The 19,376-nt window shown below is 39.2% G+C and overlaps 1 protein-coding gene across 5 annotated transcripts in view; it reads left to right on the plus strand.

Annotated features, from left to right (window-relative positions):
- Nucleotides 1-7,881, plus strand: part of ccser2b (coiled-coil serine-rich protein 2b) — a 50,042-nt gene extending 42,161 nt beyond the window's left edge. For 3 of the 5 annotated variants that reach the window (XM_060862137.1, XM_060862154.1, XM_060862146.1), the window contains one exon: nucleotides 2,822-7,881. In XM_060862137.1, the coding sequence (XP_060718120.1) occupies nucleotides 2,822-3,508 (687 nt within the window). In that variant the 3' untranslated portion in view covers nucleotides 3,509-7,881. Of the gene's footprint in view, nucleotides 1-253; nucleotides 294-2,821 lie in introns of all 5 variants that reach the window. The other 2 variants (XM_060862162.1, XM_060862169.1) reach the window with 2 other exon arrangements.
- Nucleotides 7,882-19,376: the final 11,495 nt, after the last annotated feature.

A 19,376-nucleotide genomic window follows, 5' to 3' on the forward strand; every position in this document is an offset into this window, starting at 1 on the left:
AGATCTTCCCACACACTCCACTGGAGCTCCGAGGTGATGTAAGCGGCTGGTTAAACTCGGCCTCTTTCTCTCCATCTGTTTTGATGCTTGTTTGTGTTTTACGCGCTGGCATGAAGTGCATGAAGCCTCTGGCTCTGTGAGCAATGCTGAGCCCTGCTAAATACTGTGGTGTTTGTGTGTGTGTGTGTGAGACTGACGGAGTTCTCCTCTCCTTGTCTCTCCCTCTGCCTCTCCCACACTGCCCCTGGCACAGGAGTGGAGGAGTTAGTGCATTACTTCACAGATACAGCGTGGTACAGTACTTTACTCTAAAATACCCACTCCCTCATCCCACATATCTGTCTCTCTATCTGTCTGTCAATTTGTCTGTCTGTCTTTCCCAGTATCTCTCTCTCTCTCTCTCTCTCTCTCTCTTTCTGTGTGTCCCTTTCTTACTTGCTCTCTCATGTTTTTTAATCCTAACACCAACACTAATTAACACTAATGCGCTCAGTATCATTAATTTAGATTCTTCTGTCCATAAGAGCTAAAAATAGCTTTTATACATTAATTATAAAGAGGTTTCTGGGAGTTCGATTTTAATCCTCACTAAGCAGGATCGTTGGTGTAAATTTTCTTCATTTCCTGTCAAGTTTCCACGTATTATTTTCTTATCTCGGGTTATTCAAGTGAAGTGTATTGTAACGATGATCAGTAAAGAAATGCTCAGATCTAACGGTTGTTTGTAGAGAGATAACGGTTCTACCTGAGAGACGTGCTGTTCTCACCCCAGCGCCCTCATGTCATTTCTCTGTATATTAACGATGAGGACAGTGTGATAAGCTCCGTGTCTCATGCATGACCTTGCTGGAACATGCCAATCACGTTAAAATCCTTTCTACTCAAGCTCTATTCATGCGTCAGTGCCTCGGTCCTGACGTGAACAGGAACTCAATGCCACATTTGTATTCTTATTCTAATTATTATTTAAATTGTGTGCGGAAGTTGTCAGAGAGACTGCGCTTCATTATTCAAATATTTATACAGTCAGTTTGTATAGCATTGAATTAAATTCGGATTCGGAGGCAGTCGTGCTGCGTGAATGTCAGGTGGGCGTGGCTTTGGATATGCCTGATGGAGGATGTTTTATTTTGGAAGTTCTGGAAATGAGGCAGGTTGAATGTTGCTCAGGGAATGTTGCTCCTTTCCTTAGCTGTGCCTTTTCCTCATTTATGGCTTTTTTTTTGCATCCTTCCAAACCTTCATGCTTTTATGTCATGTCTTTCTTCTCTCTCTCTCTCTCTCTCTCTCTCTCTCTCTCTCTCTCTCTCTCTCTCTCTCTCTCTCTCTCTCGTGTCACAGTTTGTCCACTGCTGGGTCCAAAACCCTGACAAGACTTTATAAATTATTTACGAAGTGTCACTATGAGGTCATTGCCTCTTCTTTCCTCACAGGAAAGGCTGTATGTGAGTAGTCTCAGCTTGGCTGCTGAAGTTCTGGGTCACGTCGCACTATGTGAACAGCTGCTCTCGTCCCTTTTCCCTCTCCGTCTCCCTGACTTGGTGGCTATAAAAAGAAATGTATTTTTAAGGTCCTAGCTTTAAGCCTGAGGCAAATATTGACAGGTGGGGAGGGTGGTGCGAGCAATCGATGCAGTGAGCATCATGAAAGTACTACCGTGTTTAGCAGGTGGTGCTGTGAGTCAAAAAATCCACTTCTCGTTGTCAGTGAGCTCAGTCGGCTCTGTCTGACCTTCTGCAACATGGCAGCTTGAAGCCAGAAACCTCAACCTGACTGTCCACTAGTCCACTAAGATCTCGATACGATAACCTTTAGATTCAGCTCCGTTCCATTTCACACTCTAATATCTCTCAGCGTAGTTGAGAGTAAAACACTTGGTTTAGACATGAAGTGGATCTTAAAGAAAGGCTGTGTGAAAGCAGAACCCACATCAAAAACTCCGCTCCACAGTAGCACCCGGAGAGCCGTCCACCGCCGACGAGAGCATCATACAGAATAATTCTCTTTGAGGCAGCCATGACAGACGGACATACGCCTGCATATGTGGTCTGCTCCTGACAACTGCTTGTGTAATCGTCGTGTAAATGACTCTGTTCATGGCAACCGTGAACTTGTCAAAACCGAAACTCGCTGTCTTATTCTTAATGTGCCAGCTGAAGTGGTGGGTTGGTGTGATGTATGCTGTGCACTGAGCTTTGATTGTGACCTCATAGCCTCACATGGAATCCACATCACTGTTAATAATTACAGTGCTGTTGAGTTTCCCTCAGCCCTGCCAACATCGCTTACACTCTGGGAATCCGTTATTTTGTGGACGGGTTCTTCTTCTTTATAGTCCCAATGAAATCAAAAGTAGCATTTTCAAAAGACAAAAGATCTTTTTGACTGAGGCTCTTGGTGCTGTAAACACAAATAAGTTGTTTCATATTTGGCTGAAATCAAACAAACATCTCAACAAACAAACGAGCCATAGCTCAGGGGCAGACTGAGGTGTGGTGGCGCCAATCTATGCTTGGATAGCAAACATGTCAGTGAGAAAAGATACACGTCTGAAAACAAGCTGTGTTTGAACTTCTTACTTAGCCTCTTGGCTAAGAAACTGTTAAGATTAGACTGGGGTTTATCTTTGGGAAATCAGTTCCTTTATCACACTTCCTGACATTAGCATACAGGGGCTTGAACATAAACACACAATAGCTGTTTAGTTAGATAAATGTTCCTAAGGTCTTTTTGTTTTTTATTTCTTGAAATATGCAGTGAAAAAATTTACCTCTTAGAAAATCACTTGTTTATAATAATTCTGTTATTTTTTCCCCTTTAGCCTCAGATACTACAGCCTTCCCATCCCTCAGCCAGCGAGCACAAAAAGTTGGAAAGAGCAACACGCCCATCCCGCTCAGAGGTCCGCAGTGACCACGTGGATGCCCAGCCTGGTAATGGTCCGTTAAAGCCCCAGGCCTGCACTGTAGTTTTCCCCGTTTCTGCCACCAGTAATGCCACGCTTCCCTCGTCTGTGCCCACTACTGCCCCTGCTGTTAGTGCCGCTGCTGCCTCTTTGTCCTCCAGCACTCTGAACTCAGATAATCTAATCCTCCTGCTAAACACCCATCTCAGAATCGATGAGTCACGCAGCCCCAGGGCTCACGTCGGTAACTACACCCAGCTGAGCAGGACGAATCAACAACCCAGTGACCATCACTCATTCAGCAGAGACAGGAAAGCTCCTGTTCTCATGAAATCCAGAGGAAGTGAGCAGGTTGGCTTTCGACGAGGAGCACGAGGTGCATTTGGTGCTCACCTGGGTTTCAGTGGTCCATCCAGGACCAGACATTTGCCCCCTCCCTCCCGTGGCCTACCCTGCATCAGCTCAGCATCACAGTCCAGTCTAATTCCATCTACACTCAACTCAGGCATCAGAATGATCTCAGCTCCTAGAGACGAAGAGATCAGGGCTCAAGATCTTTCCAATGCCTGTAACTCTCGCCTCCCTAAGCCAAAGAGCCATTAACCCTTTCCCTCTGCTCCTCTATGCCTCTCCTCTTATTTCTTCCTCTCCTCCTCTACAGCTCAATCAGTACCCGAAGTGTTTGATCTGCTTAGGCTCTAAACACACGGTTCAGGGCAGATCTCTGTGTTATTAGTGCGTTAGCAGTTCAGCAAAAACTCATGAATGAAAGTGAATATAAATATATATATACATATTTATACTAACAATAAAAATCACAAAAAACACAGAGATCAATTTCAAATTGAACCATTTCAAATGCCGGTGATGTGGCCAGGAGGCTGGAGAGTGTAAGTGGCTGTGTGTGTGAGTGGGGGGACTTTACTCCATCACCTGCCAATCACAATAACACTATTGTGTTGTACAGAGCTCATGTAGGGCAGATAGCACTTTCCTTTAAAAAAAGAAATTTCCCACTGTCTGTAGCCGGTGAAATCTGAAAGCTTTGGGTAAAAGTCCTCTTTATTCAGTGCATTATATTTTGAAAGGCTATTGACAATCCCTTTATTGCCTTTAAATCTTCAGAATGCTAATAAATTTAATTGGAATGAACATTTGACCTGAGCTCTCCATTCTGACTAGTGCAGAACAGACAAGATAATAACGACAATCTAGAAGAGATGAATATTTTCCATATTATTAAACAGCGAAAACTCTAAAACATCATCATAAACCTGCTAATCGATGGAACAGTTGGTAGTTTGATGGTCTTTATTTTTTTTAATGTAGGCGAGGTCCTGTTGGACTCGTGTGTACATGTTGTGTAGAAGATGTTCGTTGTGTAAGAGCTGTGTGAACCCACCCCACGTTGCCCTTTAAAAAGAACAACATACATTTTTACTGTTCTGGTCACATCCGTTTGTTTCTCAGTGTTGAGTAGGAGAGAGAGAGACGGTGTGATTTGCTACTGTAATTAGTAACTGATCAATAAATCAGCGCACTACTTTTCTTGTCCTGCAGGGACGTTAACTCTTTTTCGGTTACGAGTGAGTGTGTTCACACTCTGATGCTTCGTTATGTACTCAGTGTTGTAAATGATTCTTCTTCATCAAAACACAACAAGTTTATCCAGAATGGAAATAGAGGAAAAAATTATTTCAGATGAGCTTCAAAGTACAGCCGAGTAGATGCACTAACACAATGGGTCCTGCTATTTTCTGTGCTTCGTAAAGAACCTCCCTCTGTGTGTGTGCACGCGAGTGTGTGTGTTTGTGTGTGCATGAGTGTGTGGGTGAGTGAGTGGGTGTGTTCCAGTGTGTGTGTGAGTGTAAGTGTGTGTGTGAATTTGAGTGTGTGTGAGAGTTTGAGTGTGAGTTTAAGTGTTTGTGTGTCTGTGAGTGTGTGAGAGTGTGTGAGAGTGTGTGAGTGTGTGTGAGTGTGTGTGAGTGTGTGTGAGTGTGTGTGAGTATGTGAGTGTGAGTTCGATTGTATGTGTGTCTGCACGAGTGTGTGTGTATTTGCCTACATGCTGTGTGTGTATGTCGGCCCTTGTGTGTGTGATGGTGTTACCGTCAGTCAGTCAGCCCCTGAGAGTCAGACCAAACCTATCAGTACAGATATGTTACATCATGAATGAGAGTAAATTCTGAACAGATTATTAATAAGAGCTGCAGGAGTGATGTGAAGTGACACTTACTCAAAGACCTGCTCGCAAAACATCAGTACATTTCTCTTCATCATTACAAGCTTTATATAATACACTGAACATGTAATCTGCTCCTGTAGCTGTCATGTTAGTCTAATGATTCAGTTACAAGAAAATGTCTTATACACACTACACACACTACACGCACACTCAACACAAACACACTTCACACAACTACCAAGCTTTCTATGCAAGATTTTATTTAGTTGAGCTTCCTGGAATTCTTCACATGCTATGAGTGTGTTATTTGTACACACACACACACACACACACACACACACACACACACACACAGCTTATTCATTAATGTAACTACAAGCAGATAAAGTGTTCTTCTTTAATAAATAACTTGTAACCATTTCCAAGTCCCTCCTCTTCTGAAGGAGACGAGAGTCTGAATCAGGCGTCTGACCTCCACATCTGAGGATCAAACGCAGTTCAGATGAACACCAGCTGTGGTGTGTGTTATCTCAGTGAAGAGCGCTCGTGATGTTTCTAATTACTGAAACTCAGTAGTACAGAGATGTCTCTCAGCGTGCATCAGCGAGCGCAGATTAAATCTCTCACTGTAAATCCTCAAATCCTGCTGTAGGAGAGCCCCACACACACACCACACACTCAATCTTTCAGAGAGAGGACATGAAGTTCTGCTCTGTCTTAATGACGTGAAGCCTGATGTCAGTGGAAGAGAATAAGCTAACAATGAGAACACACACGCACACACACAATAAACTTAAACACAAACAAAGTAAAGAACATAATGTATGCTTTAATGAAGCAATTCACCACTGAAGAAAAGCTTTCTTGAATTGAATTGACTGAAAATCTAAATGTTGTTGCTTTTCATTAGAATTTTCCTAATTTCAAAATGTATTTTTTTTAAAACACGCTGTTTAGTATTTGTTAGACTTTAGCACTTCAGTACTCAGATTTTATCCTGGTTTGTTGTGAAACCATTTTTTTCACTTTCCTCACATCGTGCTGCTGTTGAATTCTCAATTCTGATTGGTCAGAAGGTGTTGATTTCATTTTGTCCGAATTTCTATTAACGCACTTGTTCTAATACGTTATCGTTTCTATAGTAACAGCTCATCTGCCAGAACGTGTGCAGCGCACTCTCTGCAGAGTATAAACAGAAAAAAAAAGGTGTAGAATTGTTGCTATTTTCTGAGGAGATTTCTTTGTGTCTTGAGGTAAAGCTGGAAAGTTCTTCCACATTTTCAGGACAGAGGAGTTTACGCTTCTTTGCGGTTTCTCAGTAACATAACACGCTGAGATTTTTTTTTTGTCTTATTAATTTGAAGAATAACTGTTCCTGAACTGACTGCTGAGGGAATGAGTTTCTAGCTGCTATAACAGATGTGACATTCAACATTAAATGTACCTACAAATGGATTTAAAAAAAAAAACAAAAACAACAACCAATATTTTGTGTTATTTAATACATTTTAAAATTTTTGACCTCAGTATAAGAGGAATAAATCACTGACTGATGTGCTGCTATAGTAATTGTTTTTCATGGTATTGGTGCGAAACTGTTTACTGTTCAGCGAAACCCTTTCGCGGGTGAGGTCTAGTTTCAGCTACTGCTTCAGACATTTCCGGTAACAAACGTCAGCTTTTTTGTTGCTCAGAAACCTTTCTGACGCTCCTTCCACACTGCAGCCCTGTTGGACTCACGTGTCACGGTTGCCACAGATGAGGTTTTATTACTCTGTAATTTATTATTTATGATTTAATTTCTTCAACTTTCTATAATTTCTTCTTTCTGCACCCACAATGGAGCTATGTTTAAAAAATATCCATACACATGTAGGTGGGGCCTGAGGTTTGTGAACAGTACCCCCCCCCAAACACACACACATATACATGTATCAACTCCTCATATCTGATGTAAATGCTTATGGTACATGTTTGCTTTGGCTGCAGCAGTTAAGACCTCGCTGTAGAACTGCGTAGTAATCGTCTCACCATCATAAAAATGCCTACATCACTCGCTATATAACGTGACCTAATGGTATACATGACTGTATTGTCTGATATCATCTAATAATAACAACAAATATCAGCAAATCACACAAATAAACAAAATAATAACCACAAAACGATCTGTCAGTATTAGTGTCGTCTGTTCTCTAACAGCATGCAATCGAACCGTCATTCTTCTGTTTAACACGTGGCAGGATGCTGTATGATGTTGGAGCTGGTTTTATTAAAGACTCACGATTATAAAAACTTAGCGATTATTGTTATAAACTGATTTGTGAGAGAAACAAGTCGTCGAAGCTGCATGGTTTTCATTTCTCGCTCAGTTTTTTTTCCCCTACTTCCTTCACCTCGTGTGGCTCTTCTTAAAAGCTCAGTGGTTAATATTTCATCATCGACAACATGTCCCTTTTAAAAGGTATTGATTTGCTTTTTATATATATAATTTGATTAGATTTCTTTCTGTTTACACTGGAACTTAAATTTGTGCAATAAGAGAACAGATCATGCAAATGCTAAGAATTTGCACTGTAATGTACGATGTGTAATTGTGCTTAATTTATTAAATGTTAATTATGACTCATTGTCATGGTGAACTGATTGAGAGAAGATCTGGAAAGAGAACGGTACTTTATGTACTCACGCAAAGGGAAATGGAAGAGAAACAATGCTGTTTTTTTTTGTATGTTCGTTTGTTTTGCCTCTGTCCTGATCCCTGCTATTCAATAAAGACAGAACTAAAACATACAGCTTCAGTCTGGCTTTTATTATACTGTGTGTGCGTGTGTGTGCGCGTGTGTGTGTGTGTGTGTGTGCATGTGTGTGCTTGTGTGTGCACATGACGCCACACTGCTGATCCTGTTTGTGCTGCAGTCAGGTGAAGATCAGGTTTCTAATGAAAGGAGCATCTGCACGATTCCATCCACATGAACCATTTAAATACTGGTAAGTATTTCTTACTTTTCCATCAAAATTAAATCAAATTCCTTTCGTTCCTCTTTCTAAAGTTCAGTTATCACTTACATGGTCTTAGCTGTAGAGGAGGAAAAGAACCGGACAGTGCGGATGCTTAATTTATATGTGGATACTTCTGATAAATCTCAAAAATTCTCCTCAGGTTCCTTTTAGATATGTACTTGTTCTAAATGGTAGGAAATTGTGGAGGTTATCTGGGCCTGTATTCATGAAGATTCTTGCTCTCAGTGGTGAAATTCTAAGTAAGACCTTAGAAATGTGGGTGTTTCCCCTTAAAAGAGAAGATCCTAGCAAAGATAAAAGTTATTCATAAAGCATCTTAACCCTTAAAAGAGCTCATACGGTCAAAAAGTGTTAGGAGCAGTGAGGAGGACAAAATGGCTGAAAGAAGAAATGTAGACAATATTTAATAATGATAGTGAGATAATATGATGATACAGCTTAGATTATGTAGGGATTATTTTTGTGACCAATAATATTAAAGTTAAGATTGCAGATAATAATGCAGAAATGCCAGAAATACACTCAGACCAAGCAACACCAGCAAGGAGACGCAACCCTGATCATTACCTGGTCATTTACCACTTTAACCAGTGCTGTCTTTGTGCTATGATGAGGCCTAAATCATGACTGTTACACATTCATGAATGTTATTGGTATCTATGAGCATATCTGCTGTGCAGCAACCTTTCTAGGATTTTGGAAATACAGGAAACCTTAGATATTGGCCTAGTGTCGGACAGCTGACTGGGGTCGAGGTCAGGCTTGGGGCATTGGGTGTTGTATTTGTGTCGTGTTGAAAAATTGGTTTAACTGACTTAACTCGAAGAAACCTGAATACTAAATAAATGCTAAAATAAGTCGTGACTATTCCCTGGATTTTTGTTGAAAAGATGGCGCATTAAAGCAAGGTGTCATTTGACAAGGTCCGGTCACTCTTTGTGCCTTTAATGGGCAGCTCAAGCTGTCTCAAGCTTTAACAAGCCTCTATACAGATCAAGATATGAAGACAGTATATGCTACTAGGCTATTGTGAGGGTCTTTGTTTTTAAGAGCAGTAGCTGTGAGAAGAGCTTCACTCCAGCCTGCCTTTAACACCTTTAGTACACCCTTTCCCAATTATCCATTACTGCCATGGCTCTGCATCCACCTTAATAACTCTAATGCCTTCTCTAGGCTCAGATTGAGATATCTCTGTACTGCTGGTGCCTCAGTTGACAGACTGAGTTTGCGAGTGTGTCTTTTACACAGGGCATGAGGAAGAAAGAGAAATAGGTAAGGTAAGGTAATGTAAGGTAAACTTTTATTGTCCCCAGTAGGGAAATTTGTCTTGGGCCATAACCCATGCTGCAGTCATACAGTACACACATTAGACAAAAACAATTCACAAAATATTGAATACATAAAATAACAAATATGTACTTCCTCTATTTAACAACTTCACAGACACTGGGATAAAAGAGTTTTTAAATCTATTTAATCTGCATCGAGGAACACTGAACCTCCTGCCAGAAGGCAACAACTCATACTCCGTATTCAAAACATGGGAAAAATCACAGACAATCCTCTCAGCGTGTCTTACAGTGGCATGTTCGTACATAGTTTGCAATGGTGTCAATTCTTTCACTCCTATAATTTTCCAAGCAGTATGTATCATTCGTATCAGCTTTGATCTCGATTGCACAGATAGATTCCCAAACCATACTGGGATTCAGTATCTGATTAAACTCTCAATTACTGCCTGGTAAAAGATTGCCATAAATTTTTGATCAACCCCATGAACTCTCAGACAACGTAAAAAAAATGCAATCTTTGTTGTATCTTACTACAGAGATTTACCACATGTATATGCCATGTTAATGAATCATCAAAGAAGACACCAAGATATTTATATGATGAGACCTGTGCTACATTTTGATTGTGGATGCTCAGTGGCCTGTGATCACCCACTCCTCTAGGATCAAACACCATTTCCTTTGTCTTACCTACATTTAGAGCAAGGTGGTTGTTATCACACCAGTTCTCAAATTCTCTAATCTTTGAAAAATATTCAGACAGGTCTCCATCCGTTTTTAATAACCCTATATGGACAGAACAACATCCAGATGATCTCCTACTTATACACATTGCATTCTTTGAGTATTGGATCAGTGGAGTCTTGCTCAAAGAAACCATAAGTGTTCTTTTTTCACTTGTGACTTTTTGAGAACCTGAAATTTATGTCCAAACATATATCACCAATCACAATTAATTTTCATACATTAAAGAGGGAAATATCACAGGAGTTTGTTATATTTTACAAATTGTGATGGCAGCACCAAAGCCTTCACAAGCAAGCCACACAAATACGCTTCTCACCCCCGAAGAGAAAAAATGTTGGTCCTGAAGATACCGGGTCAATTCAGCACCTTGGACTGCGATACTAATTGTGACTGCGAGGTGGGTTGGACAAAAGGATTTATTAAGATTCACAAGTATTCACAATGCATTTCACAGCAAACGTGTGTCGAAGCAAGCAATGTTCATTTCTGTCACCTTTTGCTATGGTTTAATAAATACAAAGTCTTTAAATACATAATAATAAATAGCTGTAAATTTTACAAAACATGCATTAGCACCAAATAGCTTTTGTGATGTTTAAATCATGGACACTAATTAAACATGTAGCCTGGAGAATTTTTTTTATAGAGTACAATCCATGACTAAGACAACACTTCATTTTATTCCAGAGATCTGTTGTGTGTGCCATCAGTGTCTAGTGGAAAGGTCACTGTGATTAACGTGAGTGTGTTGAGTTCCGTGCTGCTCTGGTCCGGGGTAAAAAATGAATGACATTTTAATAATAATAATAATTATTATTATTATTATAATAATATGACTTTTCAAAATAATGCTTTAAAACCGCATTATGTGCACTGAACTACATTAGAAATAACAGTAAAAAATTTCTTGTAACCCCAGGGTTATTCCTGCCTGTAAGAAAATCCTGATCAGTATGCATTGTTGATTGTTAATGCCAGTAGAGTCAGCATGTTTACAGACAGCAGGACAGAGCAATGAAGCAGACAGTTTACTTGAATTATTTTATTGAAAATCTGCATTCTTTACAAGACACTTTTTCATGAGTTGCTGCTAATCATGACAAATGTGCATGCTACAAATATATAACACATTTCTAACATCTTTATAACAATGATCTCATAAGGGTCTTCATTAGTCTTTTATTCATTATCTCCCATCACCCACACACACATAAACATTTGCAGATGTTGAGCACCACTGAGTCCATTAACATTTGTACATCCTGTATTTTGGCTTTAACATGGATGGCTGGATTAGCTGCTGATGTCACTGAAGTCTTGGGGGTTTGCTGTTTACTGCTTTATGGAGATAAGAGACACACCGAAGTGTAAATTCTCCAGGATGTTGTTTGACAGGGTGGACACTCACTGGGAAATGCTGAAATTTATAATTGGAGCACTGCAGATATCCACTATTCCCTTCAATTTTTTTCTGAAAGCATGACTGAATTTAGGATTTTGTGTCTGAGTAGGATGATGATAAAGTATCCCAGCATGTTCACGTTTCTCGTGTGGCTCTGCAAGCTGTCATAGAAGTAATAATCCGTTTAACAAAATGTGTAATTGTTTTTTCTTTTACTCTCTATATTTAGATCGCAGAGTATTAGTCTACATGTAGACAAGAACTGGGATATGTGTGTGGTGAGAGACAGCTGTAGATGTTTAGGCTGAAATCTAATATCTATCTGCAACCTTTAGTGATCTGTAACTGTTTTATTCACACAAACACACACATAAAAGATCAGAAGCTACTGACTTAATGTCCACCACTTCTTGTCTGGCTACAGGAGATCTGACAATAGATCATTGTTTATTACATTTTCAAAGATAGAACAAACTTCTTTTATTTAGTCTTAAGTGGTTTAAAAACTGTGTGTGTGTGTGTGTGTGTGTGTGTGTGTGTGTGTGTGTGTGTGTGTAATGTTGGAGCAGGAAATGTGACTTATCAGTCTTGTTCAAGACAAACCACAAAAGAAAAAGGAATCATTTGTGATGCCTGAGTTGACTGAACATCTTGGTGATGGTGAGTCTGCAGGCTGCTGATGGCGAGCAAACACCTTGCTGTTGCTGAGCTTCTTCATCTAATCTGAGGTGCACTGTCCCATGTTCCTCAACCCATTCTCAAGTGCAGTCATGCAGCAGGTTCAGCTGCTTCTTCAACGAGCATTCAATCAATCCAGACCTGCTTCACTGATGAATCCATCATGTAGCAAACTGTTACCTCAGCAGGATCTCTTACATAACCTGAAGCCTCTGCTTGTGTCTGTCACTTAAACCAGTTACACTGAAGAATGAGACAAAAATCGCAGCAGATGATAGCTGCAATCCAAACCAAACCAAATGCTAAATTTTGACAGTTTGTTTACTTAACATGACAATTCATGTGACATTACACACACACACACACACACACAAATTAAATAATAAAGATATGTACATAAAGTTATATTCCAGTTGTTGATGCTTTGTATGTTGTTTTTATTTTTGATGAAGATATTGAAGAATATTTGTGCCGTAAAAGAATGTTACTCAGACCGACATTTTTTTGTGTGATCAGTTTTACCGATGCTGCTTTGTTCATACAATATTAGAGACAATGTTGATTATGAATTCGGACATGACTTGGAGAAGTTTGGTTATTACAATTTTATTTACATTTACGGCATTTGGCTGACGGCGAGAGATGGTGGGACCAGTGGAACAGTGCTAGTTGATCTGAGGGAGTGAGGTGCTGTGCGAGGAGAGATGAGATTCAAGAAGTGATAAATTAATTGGATATCCTTAGTAAGTGTTGTGAATATTAATGCATTTAACGAGGAAAGTAAAGACCATCACCGTTATATGTTTCTTCTCACAAAGTCTGACAGTTATACAGAATGTCTCTGTGTGCTGTAGCTTTACAGTTTCCCTTCACTAAATCTAAGAGGCCAAACGTCCTGTTCCAGCATGACAATGTCCCTGTGGACAAAGCAGCTCCTTGAAGACATGGTCTGGAGGTGAAGGTTGGAGTGAAAGTGTCCTTTGCACAGCCCTGACTCTGACTCAACCCCACTAAACACCTATGTTTTGAACTGGAACTAGAGTCTCCTCAACATCCCAACATCAGTGTCTCACAATCTCCCTAATAGCTGAATGAAGACTAATCCCCACAGCCTCAATCCAATATCTAGTGGAAAGCCTTCCAGAAGAGTGGAACTCATTAGAACAGGTAATGGAAAAAAATCTGTGTTAATGCCCAAGGTTTTGAATCTCAGAATGGTGTGATGGTCAGGGGTATAAATACTTTTAGTAATATAATTGATCTGAAATACCTAATTACCATATTCTTATCTGTCTGATATCGTATACGTTATAGTTGTATATACTTCACTGGATATCATGGTTCAAAATATTTTGATCATAAAATGGATAAATATTTAGAAGCATTAAGCAGTGTAATTACATTATTTGAAACGTCTGCATCTAAATGATTGCTAGTAAACGTATACTCTTCTTTTTCTCAGTGAAATCCAATGATTTATGTCTTCAGTGTCCTCTGTAATATCTCTCCTGGAACGGTAGTTAATTTTATCGTCCTTGACAATAGATTTATTCTTATTTTAAAAGCACTTTTATTTGGCTTTTATAAACCTTTAGGCAAAATGGTAGACAGCATTCTAATGTAACTTTGAAAGAAAATGAACAATTTCATCCAGCTCTTTATTTATTCATAAGAAACACGACATAGTAAGTGTGCTTCTTTCACTACATATTATTGTTCATATTTATTAAAACATAAATGTGCAATCATCTGCTGAAATACCAGAGGGAGTCAGTGAGGGAAGCGGATCTTCTAACATGAGGTAAAGGTTGTGTTTTTCAGTAAAACCCAGATCATGTGGTTCGCTAGTAATTGCTCAAAAAGATTATTTATATCAATTTATTATTTATAGTTTATAAGATGGCTGATATAACAGGGTGGATGATATATGGATGAACCTCCACTGCATGGATCCCAAGAGAAGATGTAGCAGTCTGTGTCTTCTTCCCTTAATCTCCTTCTCCTCAGTGCTCTCTATGTCCAGTGTGCAGTGTCTTGTTTTTTTTTGTCTGATAGTCTTACCTTGAATCTTCATCTTTCTTCATCTTGGGAGCAAAGCACTTCAAGGTATGTATTGTAGAAAATGTCTCAGGTGGAGCTGACGCAGTATAATGACAAGTAATTAAGAGAATAATTATCCATCTTGCAGTTCAGTGGAATAAGATAAAGACAGAGTGCTACTGTATAGGATGTAAAAAATAGCACTAGTCGATCAGATCCATGAAATAAAAATGTAGTAGGAATCAAAGTCATTGTTGTAGACTTAAACTTCAACACAGCGCCAAAATGACTGTGGCTAACGATGCGAATGATGGCGACTCCATTTTCGTTCATACATTAATACAGAGCTTGCCTTTTTAAAATTCATTCTTATTCATCATGTGGATTCTCTGAGGACCTGTGCATAATTAAGCACTAAAAATGTCCCAATTAGACACATTTTAGTGACCATTTCCGAGCTTCTGACTGTAGCTCTTTTAATTCGTACAGCAGAACAGATTCATTACCCACACACTGGTCACAGAGTATACAGTGTTCACTGAAGGCATTGTGTTCCACCCTGACTTCAATCCTGCTGGAAATTTCAGGTCCTCATTTGTAGCTACACTACAGAACGAACCTAACAATTTCAGAGTGGGACTTGGTCATCCAATCTGACATGAATAATTCCTGTTCTCTGTAGCTGCAGGAACATCAATCAGCAGGTCAAAGGGTTGTGGCAAGTGTAAAATTGGAACATTTCTTCATCACCAAAATTCAGCCTTCCCAACTCGCAGAACATGTAGTAAAAAGAAAAAGCGACAAAACGTCTAGTTACTTCAACAACCAAAAATCCCACATGCCTGCTAAAAATTATTCTTCAACTTGAAGAGAAAGGTCAACTTTTGATTGAAGTGAGCAGAAGAGTAACACCTTATATCTGTGAATGCGCATAGCCTGTGGCGTGTTCTCCAAACTCTGTATAACAAGAGTTATAAGTATAAGAAAACACTATAGACTTCTATAGACACTTTTCTGCTTGGTCGTCTTAGTGAAAGCTTAGAAAAGTGCTGTGAAATAAAATTCAGTGAAGAAAACTGTGGATTATTATCCAGTTCTCACCAGTCATATACTGTGATGCCATGAACTAATTTGCATGTTCACTGAATCATCATTGTTGATATTTGCATATCAATACAAAAGAAGGAAGATTTTCTAAAGATCTCTGTCATCTGTTTTTAAGCATATGTCAAGGGAATAAAAGCATATAATACATATTTTTTTCTGTCAGCTGATTGGTCCAATGGTCGTGTGCTGAAACGTAACTTTCCTTGATAATCGTTTCTATCAGAGACACAGAGTTTCATCAGAAAGAATATCTCATATTCGCAGTGCCGCTGAGCTGGAAAACCCAAACGAACAAACAGCTATAGCGGATAGTGCCATGTTCATACAGCTCGAATACGCTCTGAGTCACGCTGGATCACTGAACATCAGGCTGATAGGCTTGTCAGTGCAGGTTATTCATCCTCTCTCACTCATGACACATCTACACATCTCTCATCTGTCCATTACACTCAGGAATATGAGAGTTTGAGGAGCAGTTTTATTTTAAAAGCTGGAAAACATGAACAAATAAACGTCATAAGCAGCTAGTCTGATTATAAAGTGTACTGGTTCTCACAAAGTACTCCATTTAATTACACCAACCACAGGAGAGGACGAATGTAAGGGAGTAGGGAAAGAAAGAACCAAGCAAGAAAGAAAAAATGGAGAGCAAATGAGGAAATAAAAGAAATGAAGGAATAATGGAGGGAAATTATCTATCTATCTATCTATCTATCTATCTATCTATCTATCTATCTATCTATCTATCTATCTATCTATCTATCTATCTATCTATCTATCTATCTATCTATCTATCTATCTGTCTGTCTGTCTGTCTGTCTGTCTGTCTGTCTGTCTGTCTGACTGTCTGTCTGCATTAAGGGTGTCACTCCAGAAATAAAGACAATCCAATTGACACTGAGTTCAAATCCCCCCAAGCTGGTGTTTTTTTCCACTCTCTCTGCACTGTAGATGTTTGCAGCTAGAAAGAATCTGTAGTTCATTTTAATACAAGTTAATTTCTCACTATTCGAGTTGTCCTTCAATGTCACTCTATTATGTGTGCTTCACATGTGTGGGTGTATGTGTGGGTTAATCCCAGCCTGATTGACTAAAGATAACATCATCATGCGTTATGAGGGAAGTTAATCCTGGCTGTATTCGTTGGATTTAAGTTAGATGATACTTGATACTTTGTGAGATTTGGGGGTAAATCTGCAGCAGTGGGGGAAAAAAAAATCTAGCTATTATAGTATATTTACAATAGTATATTTTTTTTGCATAGATTCAAGCGGCTGATGTTTGGTGGACACTTCTAATAAAGATGAAACTCTGCATGTACACTATTCTTTCTAATACAAAAGCAGGTCTGTGTTACTTTGTGAAACTGGATGTTGTTTGTGACAGAAACACAGGACTGTTTTTGTTGCCTCGAGGGAAAATGACGCCGCTAATAGATCCTCTCAGCAGCACAAAGCGTGGAGCTCACTCGCAGAGCACGAAACGTGTGGATGACATCTGCAAAGGAGCTTCGTATCTCCTACAAGCCCATCTGCAAGTCTAATCAAGTTATTCCACAGTTCAGCTCAATAGGACTAAAAAACAGCTCTGCTGATGGTACGCAGTACTCTGAAATACAAAGTGAGCTGGAGATGAGGACACTAGCACTTTCACACAAGCACTTACTGTAATAAGGTTATTTTGTTCTTACAGGAGATTCGTAGTATTAAAAAGATCGACTCCACATTACACATTACTTAACACATTAATGATTAATTAGTGCATTAATAAGATGCATTAAAATGAATTAAAGCTTCCTGGTTGTATATGAATCTAAGAGCACAGGGAGATAGATGATAAACAGCTACACAAGGACATCTTAAACAATAAGGCAATAATACAAGAACAATAATCATTTAAGCAATAAGGGTAAAGGACATCAGCTGTTCTCATGACCCCCGGAACGAATGTCTTGCTAACAAGTTAACAATGTATAGATTCATTCTTCTTCCACCGTTAAGTAAAATCACCAGTTGTTCTTCTTTTGCTGCGTGTGTCACGATCACAAACAGAAGGGTCTCATTAATGGTTCCAGGGACTATTTCATTCATGTATTATTTCTTCTTTTAAAGGCAGCTCACTGAAACTGTAAGATTTTTAATTAGTGTGAGCTGCTGTAACCTCTTCTGCTCCTCTCACACCACTGCTCGAACAATATCTCCTGACCGCTTGGCTCCGTCAGCTCAGGTGCTTGAATCAGCTGTGTGATGTTCCAGGAAAAGTTCAGCCACGTCGTATCCGGAATTTCAGTGAGGAACATTGGGAATTTATTGCTATTGGATGGTACAATGTTATAACACTGACAGAAGACAGCTGCTTTGTTGCGAGTCTTAGGGTTTCTTCAACAGGGATGTTTTCCTCAACATTAAAGATCTGATTTTGTCACATTTTCAGAAAAGTGCTGTAGAAATAAAATGAAATAAAACTGTGCATTAAAACCTGGGGAAGTGGCTGCTTTTATACTTATACATGACTAATTAAATAGGAAGCATGTAGGACAAAGAAATCAAACATTCAGCAGATAAAAAAACAACTAACATCTGTACAGTTTCACACACACATACACACACACACACAAACCATCACTAAACACACACACGCACGCACGCAAGCACACACACACACACACACGCACACACACGCACACTCACACACTCATCTACACATCTACACAGACTGTTAATATGGAGATGGAAGTTTGTGAACTGTTTACAGAATAATTAGACATATTTCTCCATTAATTATTGATACAAAAAAAAAATAAAAAATGCCAAATAAAAACGTAATATTTTTTTCCTGTTGATCCACTGATCTCTTAACTGGGAGAAGTTTAACACAAGTCTGTATGCCACATGATTCCGAAATGATTAAACAATCTGGAAGACAATGTTTAATGCTGCAGTTCACTGAGTTCACCTCACACCTTAAAGATCTTCCTACACAAACTGTATGAAAATCTACATGATCAGTGTCATTTTTGAGAGATATTGTAAGCCATAAATGTATATACACATGCCAGGCTTCCAGAAATGTTTTATAACTACAAACATGGGAAATGTTTTATTTAAGATAAAAATGTATATAAAATTTTGTACTGAATCAAATACTGTGTGTAAATATTCTTTTCTTTAAACTATTCTGTAGACATTAAACATTACGAAGCACAAGTAAACATTAAAGTATGATTATTAAACTGTTAAACTTTTTATTTTCATTCATCACCTGTCATGATCATTATAGTGTTATAGTGTAATTATATTCACAGTGATCTATCTGTCACTTAATCTGTTTACATGTTCATATTTGGTTTGCTAGCAGTTTTTTATTTATATCCTGATTATCTACAGAATTCAGCAGAGGAAATATGTTTACTAATAGCATTAACATGTGCGGTGATAAACGCTTCTGTCACATGAATGGTTTTCTGATGGCGATGGCTTACTGTGATCCTGCTGGTCAGAAGGTGACAGCTTATTTGTAACATGGACCTCTGCTGGAGTTATTAAAGAGGTCCGCTTACAGTTTGGCAGTGTGATGTGAGAGGTCCAGGTGTTCACACAGTCAGAGTCCACAGTGAAGGACTGGTGGCCTTCAGTCAAGCGTCTGTTCCTCCTGTTTCTCCTGTCCCTCCTGCCCTTCCTCTTCCACCTGATCCTCTTGTTCCTCATGTTCATCCTCTTCCTCCCGTTCCTCCTCTTTCTCTTGTTCTCCCTGTTCTTTCTTTTCCTCCACTTCCTCTTGTTTCTCCTCTTCCTCTTGTTCCACATGTTCATCGTGTTCATTCTCTTCCTCTTGTTCCTCCTGATCTTCCGCTTCCTCTTGTTCCTCCTGTTTTTCCTCTTCCTCTTGTTCCTCTTGTTCCTCATGTTCCTCTTGTTCCTCCTGTTTTTCCTCTTCCTCTTGTTCCTCCTCTTCCTCTTGTTCCTTCTCTTCATATTTGTCCCTCCTGCTACTTCT

Source organism: Tachysurus vachellii, chromosome 2, assembly GCF_030014155.1.
Source record: "Tachysurus vachellii isolate PV-2020 chromosome 2, HZAU_Pvac_v1, whole genome shotgun sequence".
In the NCBI taxonomy this organism is placed as follows: Eukaryota; Metazoa; Chordata; class Actinopteri; order Siluriformes; family Bagridae; genus Tachysurus; species Tachysurus vachellii.